At 35.6% G+C, this 15,645-nt stretch overlaps 1 protein-coding gene across 1 annotated transcript in view; it reads right to left on the minus strand.

Moving 5' to 3' along the window:
• The window catches only part of NR6A1 (nuclear receptor subfamily 6 group A member 1), a 67,941-nt gene that overhangs the window by 35,555 nt on the left and 16,741 nt on the right, over window positions 1-15,645 (minus strand). The window contains exon 2 of the mRNA XM_072430947.1: window positions 11,445-11,675. Coding sequence (XP_072287048.1) covers window positions 11,445-11,675 — 231 coding nt within the window. The remainder of the gene's footprint in view (window positions 1-11,444; window positions 11,676-15,645) is intronic.

A 15,645-nucleotide genomic window follows, 5' to 3' on the forward strand; every position in this document is an offset into this window, starting at 1 on the left:
GTTCTCTTGTGTTTCTTGTATTTTCTTTGAATCATACATTAGTAGCCTGGCTAGCCTTGCTGTCTTTCATGGGTGGGAGGGTGGCTGAGCTCCCATTAATGAGGAGAAATCATTTTTGTTAAGGTAATAGACCTGTAGTTCACCCCGATTCCACCCAATTGTAAAAAAAAAAAGTTTATCACATCCTCTACAGTGCACTGTAGTATACAGATTAACACAATCTTGTATTAAAAAAGAGGAATATCTTGTATTAAAAGAGGAATAGACTGCAGAGATGGAGACATAATCCTGTCCCTGTACAAAGCATTGGTCAGACCACATCTGGAATATGCAGTCCAGTTTTGGGCACCAGTTCACAAAAAGGACTTTAACTAAACTAATAAAAGGAATGGAGGAGCTCAGCTATTAGGAGAGATTATCTGAACTGAATCTATTCTCCCTTGAGAAGAGACATTTAAGGGGGGAAATAATCACCCTATATAAGTATATAAACGGTCCATATAGAGAACTCTCTTCATTATTCACTTTAAGATCGATACAAAGAACAAGAGGGCACTCTTTGCATCTGTGGCAAAATACATTAAATCTCTGGATAAGGAAGGGATTCTTCACTGTAAGGTCTGTGAAAATGTGGAATAGGCTTCCTCGGGAAGTAGTTTCAACAACTACTAAATAATGCTTTAAAAAGCTGAAAAAGCTTTTCTAGAAGCACAGCATATAACTGGGTATTAAAGCTTTTAAAGTAAAGAGAACAGAGACTGTTGATCCAGCGAACATCCGATTGCCTCATGGAATCAAGGAGGATTTTTTTTCCCCTGTTGGAGCAAATTGTAACAGGGTTTTTTTTGCCTTCCTCTAGATCAACTATGTCTATAGGGTTTTTTTTATCTAAGATGTGTTTTTTTTCCTAATGGTTGATCTTAATAGACTTATTTCTTTTTTCAACCAACCTAGAAAATGATGTTTCAATAAAACCTATATACAGTCATTAACTGCATACCCTTATCAGGGTTTTTCTTTTCTCTACAGGTCGGGGTCTTGTTATTGGATGAGTAATATGAAGCACCTCAGAAGTCTGTGTATGCCTAAAGTTGAACTAAACCTAAAAAATATAATTATAAATAATTGGAAGCTGGCTGCTCTTTATTAAAGAAAGGATTTGCAATCTGTTTTTGGCATTAGATAAAATGTACCTGCCTGTTTGCAATCTTTCAAAGCATGTGCAGCTCCCTGTACAATCCTGGCATACCTGGATGTCAGGAACAAATGAACTCTGGTGCACATGTACATCATTCTGCTCTGATCCCAGATACCAGGAAAAAAGACTTAGGTTAAAAAAATGATGTGAGACTGCCAGTCAGCACAGCACAGTTTGGTGGGGGACTTGAAACAGAAGGGGAGACTAAAGGAACACAAGTATACAATGTGTCATCGTTAAATCTTGTCTTTTTTAACTAAAGCCTAAGAAACCAAACTGACCATGACAGCACAGATCTTTTTCTATGCTTTTTATGATAAAAACCCAGTAGGATTTTAGTGGAACTAGCAGGATCCCAATATATTTTAAAAGGAAAGATGAAGAAGAAGATAAAAAAAAATGCAACTGTTAAAACACATATATTAATACCTTCAGGTCTTATGGAGTCAGTCCATGCCCTAACGCAATGTTTGTCAACCTTTTTAACATGGTGGAACCCCTTGAAATATTGCTATGTTTTCAAGGGTATAATTACTACAACTCACAGTACATTAGTGTGGTGGCAATTTGGAAGAATGCCTCCTACATTGCTGGCCATTGAGAAGAATGGCACTCTTAGGCTGGGTACACATGTCAATAATTGTTGTTGGAAAGGATCTTTCGCAATCTTTTCCAAGGAAAAAAGACTGCACGATGCATGAACGAGTGCTGCACATTCAGAGCCATTCTGCTCTACCTCGCTGCGTGCTCTCCCCTTCACCTTCTTTACGATCGTTCCTCATCCGTCATTCTTGGATCCCCCATGACTGTTGTCGTTTGGACAACAGACAACAAATGCTGTAGAGATCAAATGATCATGCCAGGAAATATTTTTTATCATGAGACATGATTATCTTATCGTATGTTTAAATTTTAGAAAAGGCTTGTATATGGACTTGATATTTGGATAGAATGTCAATTAAAAGTTGATTGTATAATGCAGATCAATTATAGAAAAAGTGGATCATATTTCTAACACCTGAAGTTAACCACAAAGGATCAACTTATATGTTAGAAAAAAAAACTCATAGTGAATGCCCAGCATAAAGGTGCGTACACACTTCCAATTTTTATCGTTCCAATCGAACGACGAACGATCGATTGGGCAAAAAATCGTTGGTAAAAAAGTAACCAACGACGCCGACGAACGAGGAAAGTCGCTGGAAACGAACGACCGGACCGACGGATCGGATTGGACGACGATCGTTGAACATCGTTCGTGTGTACGGTCGTTCGTTGATCGTCCATGTTCAGGGCATGCGTGATGAACGAACGTCCGTTCACTTTACTGTCGTGCACATAGTTCCTCTGTCGCTCAAACGATCGTATCTATTGTGTGTACAATATCTATGAACGATCGTGTCGTTAACTCTATGTGCAGGATCGGTGCTATACGATCGTTCATATATATCGTGCATGAACGTTCGTCGTTCGTTTTCCAACGATAATAATTGGAAGTGTGTATGTAGCTTTAGTCATGTTTCAATCTTTCATTGTAGCTAGCAGCAGGTAAGACACAAGGCATAGCAAACCTTAACTTACACCCCCCCCCCCCATAAAATTCACACACAAACACTAACACATACATATCAGAGACATATTTGCAGTTTGCAAAGTTAAAATGGAAAAATATATGCTGCCTAAATATCCAGGAAGGGCTCTTACAATGCAATGTTTTTATTCCCAGTTCAGTAATTTTTTGATAACTCTTTTCATCTGCTATCATGATCAGTTCATAGTGGAAACAGATCAGATAAAGCTAAGACAAGGCATTGATCTTGTTTAACCAATGACACACCACAGACCAACTTCACTAGGAGCAAAGTCCATCCAAACAAGCCATTCTGGTGCCCGGTGTTTATTTGGTATTGGATTTATTCTCAGGTCCATTTACTTGCTGACTTGCCCTGGAGGCTTTAGAAATGTTAATACCAAATAGTATTTATACTGAAAATAGATTTATTGTACACCTCAGAACACATTTCCTCTCTGACACATTGTTGTATTTCAAGGACTTCACTCTAGTATTAAGGTAATTGCAATATATTTTCTTAAACATGAACTTATCTGAGTCAAGCATACACATTAATATGAACACAGTGTCTGACACCCTCTTAAGTAAACTGGTGTTCAAGGAGTTCTATGTTGATTGGTAAAAGAATGAACACACCCATGTGTCAGATATTCAAGACTGTTTTGTACTTGTCTTTTTTTATTTGGTTTTGAATGCCTATTGTGAGTGTCCCTAGATAAAAACTTTCTCAGGTGATACTGTATCCTAATCACTACTCTTTATCATGCTCTCAACTCCTAATCAAGCAGTGATAACTTTGATAGAAACTGCACATGTATGAAGTAATCTCTAGTGGCCATAAACTGGACAATGGATGCATGAGCATGCATTCATGTAAATGCTAATTTGCATGTTCTGCGAGCATCAATATTTTAAGATTCAACAAATACTAAGTGATCTTCCTATTGCTACTTTAAAGGCAGTACATCTCTGCAATTTGCCAATAAATTCAAAAATTTAAAAAAAAAAAACTTAAGTAAAGTAAGCCATTGCTCTGCCATTGAATAAAAACCTTGCCTAATTTATTCACAATTAAAGGCCTTTTATGACTATATTATAATAATATGTAACAAATGATTTTATTTAGAATAGCACTTTCATTTGCCACCAGGTGGAGTTCTTCTACTATGTAATAATATACTCGACAGTAATTTAATGCATTTCTTGGAAAAAAAATAGGCAACCTTGAACTTCAGCTAATTCAGAAGCAGTGTAGAATTTACACTTGTGCTTGGTACTGAACTCACAGTACTTTATTTATTGAAATAGTGTGTAATTGTACATAAAATATTTAAACGGACCTAACAATAAAACCTTTTAAAATAAAGATACAATAAACTACAGTATCACTCACACACACACTTTTTAACTTCTTTTTTTGTTATGCAATGATAGATTCAAGGAAATTGCCATCTAATTTTGTGTAGATGACATTCATTAGCTACTATGCACATCTATCCAATGATATTGTGAGCTTAAACCTAGCTTAAAATCTTTTTAATAAAAATTATACATTTTATACAAATTTTTTAAAAAAGAATATAGAAAAAATTAGCATGTAGAGAGTGCAGTCACCTGACTGAAGCAGGCATGGGAAGAACAGCTCCTTGGATTCAGCTGTATTTATGTTTAATGCAAAGCTTCTTGTGTGTATAGTGTAGGAATGAGTGTTTGTTTCTAAGTAAACTGCAGGGCTATGTGTATGTATGTATAATTGCAGCAACGTATTAATATGTATGGTGCTGACTGTACAAACCTTAGGGCTCTTGTGTATGTTTTTGTGAATAGGGCATATTGTGCATTTATTCTTTCTTAAATGTTTGTGTGTATGGTGCAAATGGTGAAATCATGTATAGTGCTTGGCTGTGGCTTGTTTGTGTGTATAGTGAAGGCAATATTTATGCTTGTATAAAGTAGAAATATGTGTATGTTTGTGTGTATATTTCTTTTGGTTGGTATGCTCCTTTGGTTGGTATAACACACTTTATATTTATATTTTAGTTTACAATTGCCATTCACAATGGCAAAAAGACTTAAACACATCAAAGTCTGCTGTTTATGACCATTTTACACTATCAAGAGGTGGAAAATTTGTGTGAACATGTAATATAGAAGAGGATGATGGTAAAAAAAAAGAAAGTGATGCAAAAATTAGCAGTTTTGGTAGTTCTGCAAAAAATGCACATACAAGGGAAACAAATTTGAAGACACTTGAATTGTCTTTCTAAAGTGTTAGAAGTTGTTAATGAGAAAGATAGCAATAAAAACCTTTCATCTGGTTAAATACTAAATAAAGCTCAGACATCGACTGGAGAGCAAATCCAACTAAGAAGATTCTTGACATCTGACAAAGTTACCATAACAATAACACAAGCAGAATTTAAAAATCACATAACTGAAATAGCAGTAAAGAATAGTGTACCCCTATCCTTCTTTTCACAACCAGCCTATTTGGGTTTAAACAGAGAAATAGCAAAAAAAAAATCTTGTGAGTTTCTCTAGAGCAACAAAGTGTTAGGAAACTCATAATTGAAGAGGCCGTGCTTTTTTTAAAAATCAATAATTATGTATTTATACTTCGATTCATACAAAAACAATCATCAGAACATAATCCCCAGCCTATTATATCATGGGGTGGGAATTGACACACTATACATACAGTTGGCTAGCGAATATTTTAAACCAATAAGTCATAACCCGACGCGTTTCGCCACTATGGACTTCCCGCTTCAGCCGCAAACTGCAGAGGCGATCTCCGGGGGTTTCCCGGTAAGGCCAGTGCATGTGTCGGTGCGGGCGGGAGTAATGGTGGAAAATTCAAATCATTTTGTATTGGTTTCAATACAAAATAGCTGTATTGAGTCCAATACAAAGAATTCTTCATATAATAAATATAAATTTATATTATATTTATATATATTATACATGCCACTATACAGTTATTTTACGTTTCACTATTTTTTAACAGATTTTTGCATTTTTTATTTAAAATTTATTATTAAATTTATTAAATATTGGACATATTTTGGTGAGTTCTGCCCAAGAGTTAGAGCCTACAATGTAAAATAAATTTCCATGCAAAAAATGTAATGCTTTTTGCATGGAAATATGGACAGAATATTAGAATGCTAGGGGGGTTAACATAGGTGGAGTAAATGGTTCTAGATAGGTCTAGGTCTATACATAGTATACATAGGTAAAAAAGTATATACATGTGTAGTATACATAAGTTAAAGTAATGCACAATTACTTTCTTCCCACTTGGTGATATTGGTAAAAATATATCTACTCGTTGGGAACAGTAAAGTAATATATAAACAGATGCATGTCAACATGATTTGGTGCAATTAATATTCAGGATCATATGTAGTACCATTAAGAGAAGTGCTTAGTATTATATCTGAGACACCCCATATTGACATATATTAAACATATTTATTTATTACAAAGTCCTGATTACTTACTTGTATGATGCCACTAGATATAAATTTAGTGTATCAGTTGATGAGTACAGATAAAAACAAGTAAGAATGGTATGAAGCCTATAAAGGAGAGTAGGGAGATTACAGAATATACAGGGGTATGTATATTTGTAATAATGTGTTGTCGATGTTTCCTACTCTGGAATAGGGAGAGAGATGTTCTAGACCAGTAAATGATAATACTTTAAGGTTGAAGTTATGTTTTGTGCCCACGGGATGACAAATCGGGGTTAAATTTTTACCGGAATGGAATGGAATCTATGTGCTCATAGATTCTTTTTCAGGGCGGTCTTTTAGTTTTCCCTACATAGAAAGCCGCGTGCCTCCAATCAGCTGTGACCACAGGTTCACACGGTCACTGGATTGCATTTATGAATGATAAGTACAGCCCAGGGACTGTGGGAACCTGCACTGTGGACTTCAATGGAATTTGCGAAATGGGTTTGCCGAAATTTTGCGGACTCATCAGAGATTCGGGGAAATTTTTGCAAGACTGTTTAGAGGCATTCTCGCTCATCCCTAGTTGGTAGTGGTATGCTACTGTATGATGCTTCTACATCAATTGCTACTAATATGGAGTTTGAGGGGGATGTGTTTTCATGTGTGATTTACAGTAATTCTATTGTATCTTTAAAGTATGGCGGTAGTTTAGTGACCAAGGGGCGTAAATAGGGGTCGACTAACTCACTTGCATTGGCTGTTAGAGATCCTATTCTAGATATTATAGGTCGTCCTGTTGGGTGTGAAATGCTTTTATGTATTTTGTGTAGGGCATGAAATGTAGAGATGGGAAATTTGTTTGTGAGGTATTCCTTTGTGTTTTGATAAATGATCCGGATGGTAAATGTGTTAGCTATTAATGTATTGTTTTCTTGCCTAAACTCAATGGTTTTGCTATTTGGGATCAAAGTGTACCACTCTTGCTTGTCCAAAATTTCATGACAGATTTGATGGTAATGGTCTATGTTCAAGATAACTAGATTGCCCCTTTTATTGAAGGGTTTGATAACTATGTCTTTCCTAATTTGCAAGTTTCTAAGAGCTTTTTTGTGTGTTTTAGTGATGTTTGTTCTAGGAGGTGGTGTTTTCAAATTCATTTTTAGAATTTGATCAGTTGTAATGGCCACAAAAGTTTGTATTTGTGGATAGTGAAGGGAAGAAGGAGATATTTGCTTCTATAGCTTGTTCATTATTTGGTGTTTGTTGTGTGGTATGGGAGGGTTGTGTCTCAGTATATTCACTTTCTGTTAATAGTGCATTTAAATCATTTTGTTCTGTGTTACACTGTTACTTGTTGGATAATTGACTCTATTTGTGAGGTTTTGGGTTGGGTGTCTTGTGTTTGCATCTTAGTAGAGTCCATCTTGGGGTTTGGGATATTAGTTGTTTGTTTTTCATTTGTAACTCTTTTATTATTAAAGGCCTATTCGTCTCTTTGTAATTTTTGTTTCTTCTTTTTTATAGAAGTGGGATTTTAGGTTTTCGAATTTCTCTTCAAACTTAGAGGAGTTGATGATATCCAAGTGTTTGGTTTGGAGGTGGTGCATTTGTATATCTAGTGTGGATATTAATTCCTTGGAGAAGGCAATGAGTATCCTCAATAATTCCTCACACATTTGTTTAGAGCTTGCTTCTATGCAGGGCAGATTTTGTTAATGTTTTTGGCATTGGGGAAGATTTGAATACAGAGGCCGTAAGGATTACAGCCTTCTGTAACGTATTGCTAAAAATATTTTTTATGCCAATGTAGAAGGGATTTTTAACAGATATTTGAATTTGAGTATCAGAGTATCTATTTGCGGTTCAGTATGTTGTTATGATTGCCATTTATCCTAAATTGCTGTCATAAAACCTTACCATTCTTCTATTAGTATATTCATATCCCACTATAGGGTTAGATGTTTATGAAGAAAGCACATGTGTTACAACATATGTGTTGTGCTGGTTCTAGTCTGCAACTTGCATTAAGAGATGGACTGAAAGATCGTCATGCAATTGCTCTAATTGGAAAGTTGAGGCTAGCAACTGTTACAGCCAGGGCCCCCCTAAAAGCTATTCTGAAGAGAACTGCTGGAAAAGGAGCCATTCTGGATCAAACAACATGCTGGGGAGCCCTTACTTCATAATAAAGCATTAAAGCTAAAAGACTTTCTTAAAGAACTGGACAATGAAAACACTTCATTAACTGAAAGTCAGTGGGTGCAAGTTAAAAAATCAGAAAGTCTAATTTCTCACCCTTTTACCTTCACAAAGTGGTTGAAATATGAAGACACCTGGCTAACTTTTCTTGGAATGAAAGCGCTTTATATATTCCCAGAACAAAAGTTGGGGGTTAACAGCTGATGATATCGTATCTTATTAGAACTTGTTAGCTGCTATTTTTGTTGATCCAATGAGATGATCTTTGTTGAGTGGTGACCAAATTCTTATAGGAAAAAAGGAACTCTATGACATAGCAGTTCACATGAAGACGTTACTACCTGAAACACCTGAACCACTGGATGAAGCTTTAAGCACTGGTAACTCAGGATCATCCTCTTCAAATCAAGAACTAGGACTGTGAAGTCTAATTGGACAAAATGGAAATTTATGTCTAAAAGCGGTACATTGTTTTTCATGAAAATGTATTTTACAGTATATTATATTAGTATGAGTATAATAAAGCTTGAAACACAAAATCATGTCAAAATAATATTTTTAATACATTTTAAAAAAATAAGTTAAAATAAAAAATTAATTTATTTACTCATACTAATATATTATACTGTAAAATAAATCTTAATGAAAGACAATTTAATGAAAGATGTATTTATATGTCTAAAAGCAGTACGCTTTTAGACATATAAATACAGTGTATTGCATTCAATACAGTTATTTTGTATTGAATGCAATACAAAATAATTTGAAATTCCCGCCATTCCCCCAACGCAATGGCCGCACTTACCGACATCACCGGGAACTCCTGGGTGACTCATCAGATGCAGAGGACACCAGCAGGAGGATTGGGATCACGAAGAAGGATGCCCGTGGACCAGGTAACGTAGTGTTTACTATTGTTTTAGCTACCCCTTTCAGCATCTTTTTTTTTTTAACCCGAGTCACACTCACTAACTATAGAAGAAGCCATCCTTGTTTATCCAGACATTATGAGCCATATGGATAGAACTATAACCATGGGTGTAGTGAGGTGGGCACAGCTGGGAAAGGCACTCTTTATTTTTACAAAGTCTTTGATGGTCCATGGCTCTGGCGGGGGTGGGAAATCCCCCAGTTTATCAGCATAGTAAATTTGGACTATATTTTTCAACTATATGCCAAGTTTTTTAACATATTATATGCTGTTTTAGGTTTTACAATTGTGTTTTGTTTTTTTTGTTTTTTGTTTATGTAGTTTAATTGATAATTTTAAAACAGCAAATTTTGTAAATAAAACATTGTTTTCTTTTTTGTGTTTTTACCATAATTTAGACATAAAACTTTACTGGTTTACATGCTGGTTGGATGGTTAATAGGGTAAAGAGTCAGCTTCCTGGCCAGGGGTTCTTGTTCCCAAAAGCAGACCCCTTCTTCATATAGCTTTACAATGGCTGAGCTTTGGCAGTAAAGAAATTTGTGTATGTTGAGCTTAAATCAACATGGAACATTAGGATGATTCATCATGTTTAAAATAAAGGAGTCAGAGTTAGTGATACCATAAATTAGGAGTCCCTGCTAAAAACACATACATTTTTTTTTCTGATATTGGAGTTACAGTTGAAAAAGCTGTCAGTGAGGTCCATTGTCCCATAAAGGGAGGCCCATGGCGAATCTTGCCCGAATTTATGATACAAATTTAGGCCTGTTGACATTTGTTAAAAAGGTGCTAATTCTGTGGTGTTATTTCTCTGTCTTTGTAAACCACTGATTTAAAAACAATATGTATTCACATTTTCACTTTTTTTTTTTTTTTTTAAGATATACCTTTGAAAAAAAAAATACAAAAGTAAAATCAATTTTCAGGGCTGGACAACAATTTCCTTATAATAACATATTTTACAAAATGATCTACTATTTGAATAAAAACAAAAAACATATATTACCTTTCATAATAAAATGTCTATACCTGCTCGTGTAGGGAAAAAAGCAAATCATAAGCTTGCTCTATATGTGAAAGATGATGGTATTATTGGCTTTGACAAAGTTGTAAAATGATTAGTAAGAAGGAAGTGGTATATACCTGGACATAAATATGAGTTTTAGGAAGTCAAGCTCTTAAGGCCCATACACATGTCAAACTTGTTTAAAATAATATTTTCTGATAATTTCCAGCTACACTGCAATGAACAAGAATTGTACACACAGTACTGTTCAATTCAATAGGGGAGATTAAAGGAATATTAGGAACCAGAAAAATTTATATTTCAATAGACCAATGAATCAATATGGTCTAATAGGGTATTTGTTCATCTGTTACAGGGTATTTGTTCATCTGGTATTTGTTCATCTGTTCTTAAACCACAACCCTTTCAAAAGATAATGTAAACTCTAATGCTAGCCATACAAAATAAAACACAAATAATTAGACAAATAAAGATATAAAAGCATTTTTTGGGAACATCAAGTTTTCTCAATAAAGCCTTTTTAATACAGTTTTAACTACAAAGGGTTCAGTTAATATGTTGATCGGAATACTGCCCATGAATACCATAGAGAAGAAATGGTATAGTGTATGCCTAGCAGAACAATGATTATTTTATTTTTGCATTTTTTAGATATGTTAATTATGCCATTAAAGCATTTTGTTATACTGGTTTGAAAATTGGAAACAATTACCTGTTGATAAATATTAATTTGTATCAAACATTTGGAGATGTCCTTGTTCACCTGTGTTATCTGAATCAATCCTCCCAGTTCTTAACTACAGAACAAATTTTTACTATGTTACATGGGTTGAGAATTCGGTTTACCCGGAAATAAAATAAATAAATTGATGCGGCTATAAGGAGAAGGAGAGGGATTCAATAGTTTATCGATAGACAATTGGTCAGAGGTGACATCATTTTTTGTATTTCACTAGAGAAAAAAATGTTATATTCGTCCACAATAAGAAAATTAGGAGCTGAGTGAATTTGTGGTGAATCCAAAAATGTTTAGTGATCTTTCAGGAAATTACCTTTTCTATTCATCCCCATTTGCAGACACTTAAGAAGGCGGCAGTACTGACAACGGTTCCTCTGCTTTCGGGACATGACACAATTTTTATCACGGCTGCATCTGTATACTCTTTTATTACAGATGCTGCGCTTAAAGAAGCCTTTGCAGCCCTCGCAAGAAATAATGCCATAATGCAGTCCTGTGGCACGGTCCCCACAGATAAGGCACGCTCTTTGGTCAACGCGGTCATCTATGAAGGAGGAGAAACAGCTGGGTGTTATTATGCAACTTAATTTCAAAGAAATCATATACTTCTTCAAAACTACAAAACAAACCCTGAGAAAAAAAATAATTAATCTGAACATTTTTGTTGACGAACAAATTTTGTTGAACAATTTTGTTGTTCTCTCTGAAAAACACAAATTGGACCAGAATATTGATATTTAACATAGTTGATACACGTGTTTCTCCTTTAAATACTTTTGTGAATATTTTGTTCTACCTTCTATACCAACCAGTTATTATAACTGGTGCTAGACAGTCCCATGTACTAAAAAGTTAAGCTACGTACACACTTCCAATTATTATCGTCGGAAAACGAACGACGAACGTTCCTGCACGATATACACGAACGATCGTATAGCACCGATCCTGCACATAGAGGTAACGACACGATCGTTCGTAGATATTGTACACACAATAGATACGATCGTTTAAGCGATAGAGGAACTATGTGCACGACAGGAAAGTGAACGGACGTTCGTTCATCACGCATGCTCTGAACATGGACGATCAACGAACGACCGTACACGACCGATGTTCAACGATCGTCGTCCAATCCGATCCGCCGGTCCGGTCGTTCGTTTCCAGCGACTTTCCTCGTTCGTCGGCGTCGTTGGTTACTTTTTTACGAACGATTTTTTGCCCAATCGATCGTTCGTCGTTCGATTGGAACGATAAAAATTGGAAGTGTGTACGCACCTTTACTCTCAAGGGTTTCTGGGCTATACACACCTATACACACTGCTACCTAATGTAAAAGCTTGGGAGATAACCTCAACAGAGAGACATGGTGGTGTAGTCATTACTTTCTTTAATGTTTCCCTTATCAAGCCCTTAAGACCCCACACAAATGTCAGATAGTAGTCAAATTACTGTAGCTGGAAACTATCTTTTGTGATAATTTCTAGTGATAAACGAAGGAACTAGAGTTGTATACACAATGCTGTATTCTTCCTTAAGCTGCGTACACACGGCAAATTTTTCTCGCCCGATAATCGGTATCGGCCAATTATCGGGCGAAAATCTGCCGTGTGTACAGTCGGTCGTCGTCCATCGTCCGACGACCGTCCTGGCGGATCCATGGACGATGGACGATGACCAATCCTAATGAAAGGGAAGGGGAGAGCGCGCAGCAGGGTGCCGCTCCGTCACTTTCCCCCTCCCCTCTCCATAGAGCATGAACGGTGCTGTATGTACAGCATCGTTCATGCATCGTGCAGTCTTTTCTCGTTGGAAAGGATCGTGAAAGATCCTTTCCAACGACAAAAATTGCAGGTGTGTACGCAGCTTAAGAGAGGGGAAATGAACAAATGCAATACATCAGTAATTCCGGACTGGTTGTTCATCAAACTGTCATAGTTGTTTGATGAACGATATCAATGGACCACTGTACATACATTATTTATTCACCGGAGACAAGCCTTGCTGTTGGTCTCTGGTGACATTCATCTGACCTGTGAATGTAGCTTTAGGCAGGACCAGTTTAAGTTACCACACACAGTTCACTATTTGGATTGGATGGATTGCTTAAAGATTACCCTGCCCTGTAAAACCCTCTAAAAATTGTTGTCAGATGCCAGATTCCAACACGTGTGTTATCCCCATCAGAATGCTGTAAAGGACACAGGATCAATTCATGTTGTGGGGCCAATTTGTTGGGTAATTATGCTGGCCAAGAACAAATGTACTTCACGATAATTTGCACTCGGCCAACTTATTCGAATTCTGCACTCGGTCAACTTAATAGAATTCTGAACCAAAAGCTTTCTCATTCATATTACTGATATTTTACCCTTTGAATCATGCCTTTTCAAACAGGTTTAAATATCTATCTCCTATTTCTCAATTTTTTCCCAACAAAGGAAGAATTTATCCACATAAACCTGTTGGGTGATAATGCAGAGATACATTAGGTAGAGTTATTTTAAGTGACATGCAATTTGAAGCATGATTTAAGATCAAACGTAGATCCAAGACTATGAGGATACATCCAGGGTAACAAAGTACTCCAGTCATCAGCCTGCCAGTTTTATTTCTCCATCCAACATCTTCATCCCTAAAAATGACAGCATGCCAGGTAAAATTGTGCTCAGAGTCAGCAGCCCAGTTCTGTCATAGTGGGAAGGTTACGATCAGATGAAACTAAATCTTGACAGCTGCCCTAGCTTGCAGACATACAATTTACATTTTCTGTTTTCTCTGATGAACAATACCAGTCAGTTATTGAATGTTAACTCCACTTTTGCTAAAATAAACAGGCAACCAAAAAGTTAACAAGCATTCTATTTCAGCATAAACAAAGTTACTTTTTGTAGGTGTCTACATGCTTATATGTGTTAAGCAAACCCTTGCTATGAATGGTATATGTACATGAATGTAATATGCAGTTTTGTGCGTCTACATAATTAAAAAACCTTATAAAGAATTTTTCATTTTTTTACTGTGTCTATGTCTACACAATAAAAAGCTTATAAGTGGAATGTTCCATAAAACATGCACTACTAAGAACAGGCACTATTGCAAATGCATAGGTGGAAAAGACACAATAAAGGTATTTTAAATAACCAACCCTTTCAACTGTGGGCATTGAAACAGTAACTTTTGTAAGATCAGTACATCACAAACAGCCTGAAAGGTATTGGTTAGTTTTGTTTCTTATTTTTAAAACCTATTAACAGGTTTAATTTATATTAACATCCATAAGTAATGTGAGCAAGCAGAGGAAGGAAAAATATATTACTGGGACATACTTGTAAAAACATACTGTACAGTACTGACTGTGGATCAGCATAGATATATATGGGGTGAAAAGTATTGTATAAGATGTACCCCAAAAAGGTTAGCATATCATCTATGACAGAGCTTAATACATCTTTGATTATGTTTTAAATAAAGCATTGTTTAAGTCTTCTACAAATAGAATGGAGGCTTAAAAGAAAGTATGGTAAAACAAAAATTTTTAAAAGGTTTACATACAAATGATAGAAAAATACAAAACACGGTTGCTGAGTAAAGATGAGTGTGAAATACTTAATACAAACTAGTGAAGGTTAACCAAGTTAAATGTCATTTTTTTATTTTTATTCCTTACAATCACATGTTTGTTGGAACGTTATATGCAGATCAAAAGGACAATACGTTGATTTGCAAATAAACACTTATGTATGATTGAAATGTGTGCTACAATTTCAGTTATAAATGTATTGAATCTGTTTCAAGTATTGCTCACACTAAAATATTCTGCAAAGGTACATTGAAAGCAAATGTCCTCTGTTCTATATTTTTGGTGCAATGAGCTAAATGTTTCATTTAGTTTAACAGCATCCAACAATCTATTAATATTATGCCTTGACCCACATATCAAGGCAGGCTTGTGCAGAATGCATTAAGGCATACCTTTTAAACAGATTGGATGTAAGTTTTTTGTGATAATACACTAAACACTATAAAAGCATTTTTGCTTTCATTGTATTGTAAAAACATACAAAGCGAAATTGCATTTCTATCATGAACATGTTTCCATAATAATTTCACTCCCTATCTATGACATAAAAATGGCCCATGTGAAATATGGCAGAACATAAGTTTTTGAGACAGAGAGGAATGTACTATACCCAATACACAATTGCAGAAAATTGTTCAGCACAGTGAACACACCATAACTAGCATAAACAGGCAACAGAGCACACTACTCCGCATACCCACAGCCTATTTTACCATTACTACTTTCACCAATGTACAAAAACACAATGGTGCTTGATTTCATCACTTCATTGTATGTTATGGGACAATTACCGTATTTTTCAGACCATAAGACGCACTGGACCATAAGACGCACCAGTTTTTAGAGAAGGGAAATGAAGAAAAAAATATTCTGAAACAAATAGTGTCCTAAAATATTTTATGTGCATTAAAAACCAACAGCACAGTCATAAACA

This window comes from Pyxicephalus adspersus, chromosome Z, assembly GCF_032062135.1.
Source record: "Pyxicephalus adspersus chromosome Z, UCB_Pads_2.0, whole genome shotgun sequence".
Taxonomy (NCBI): Eukaryota; Metazoa; Chordata; class Amphibia; order Anura; family Pyxicephalidae; genus Pyxicephalus; species Pyxicephalus adspersus.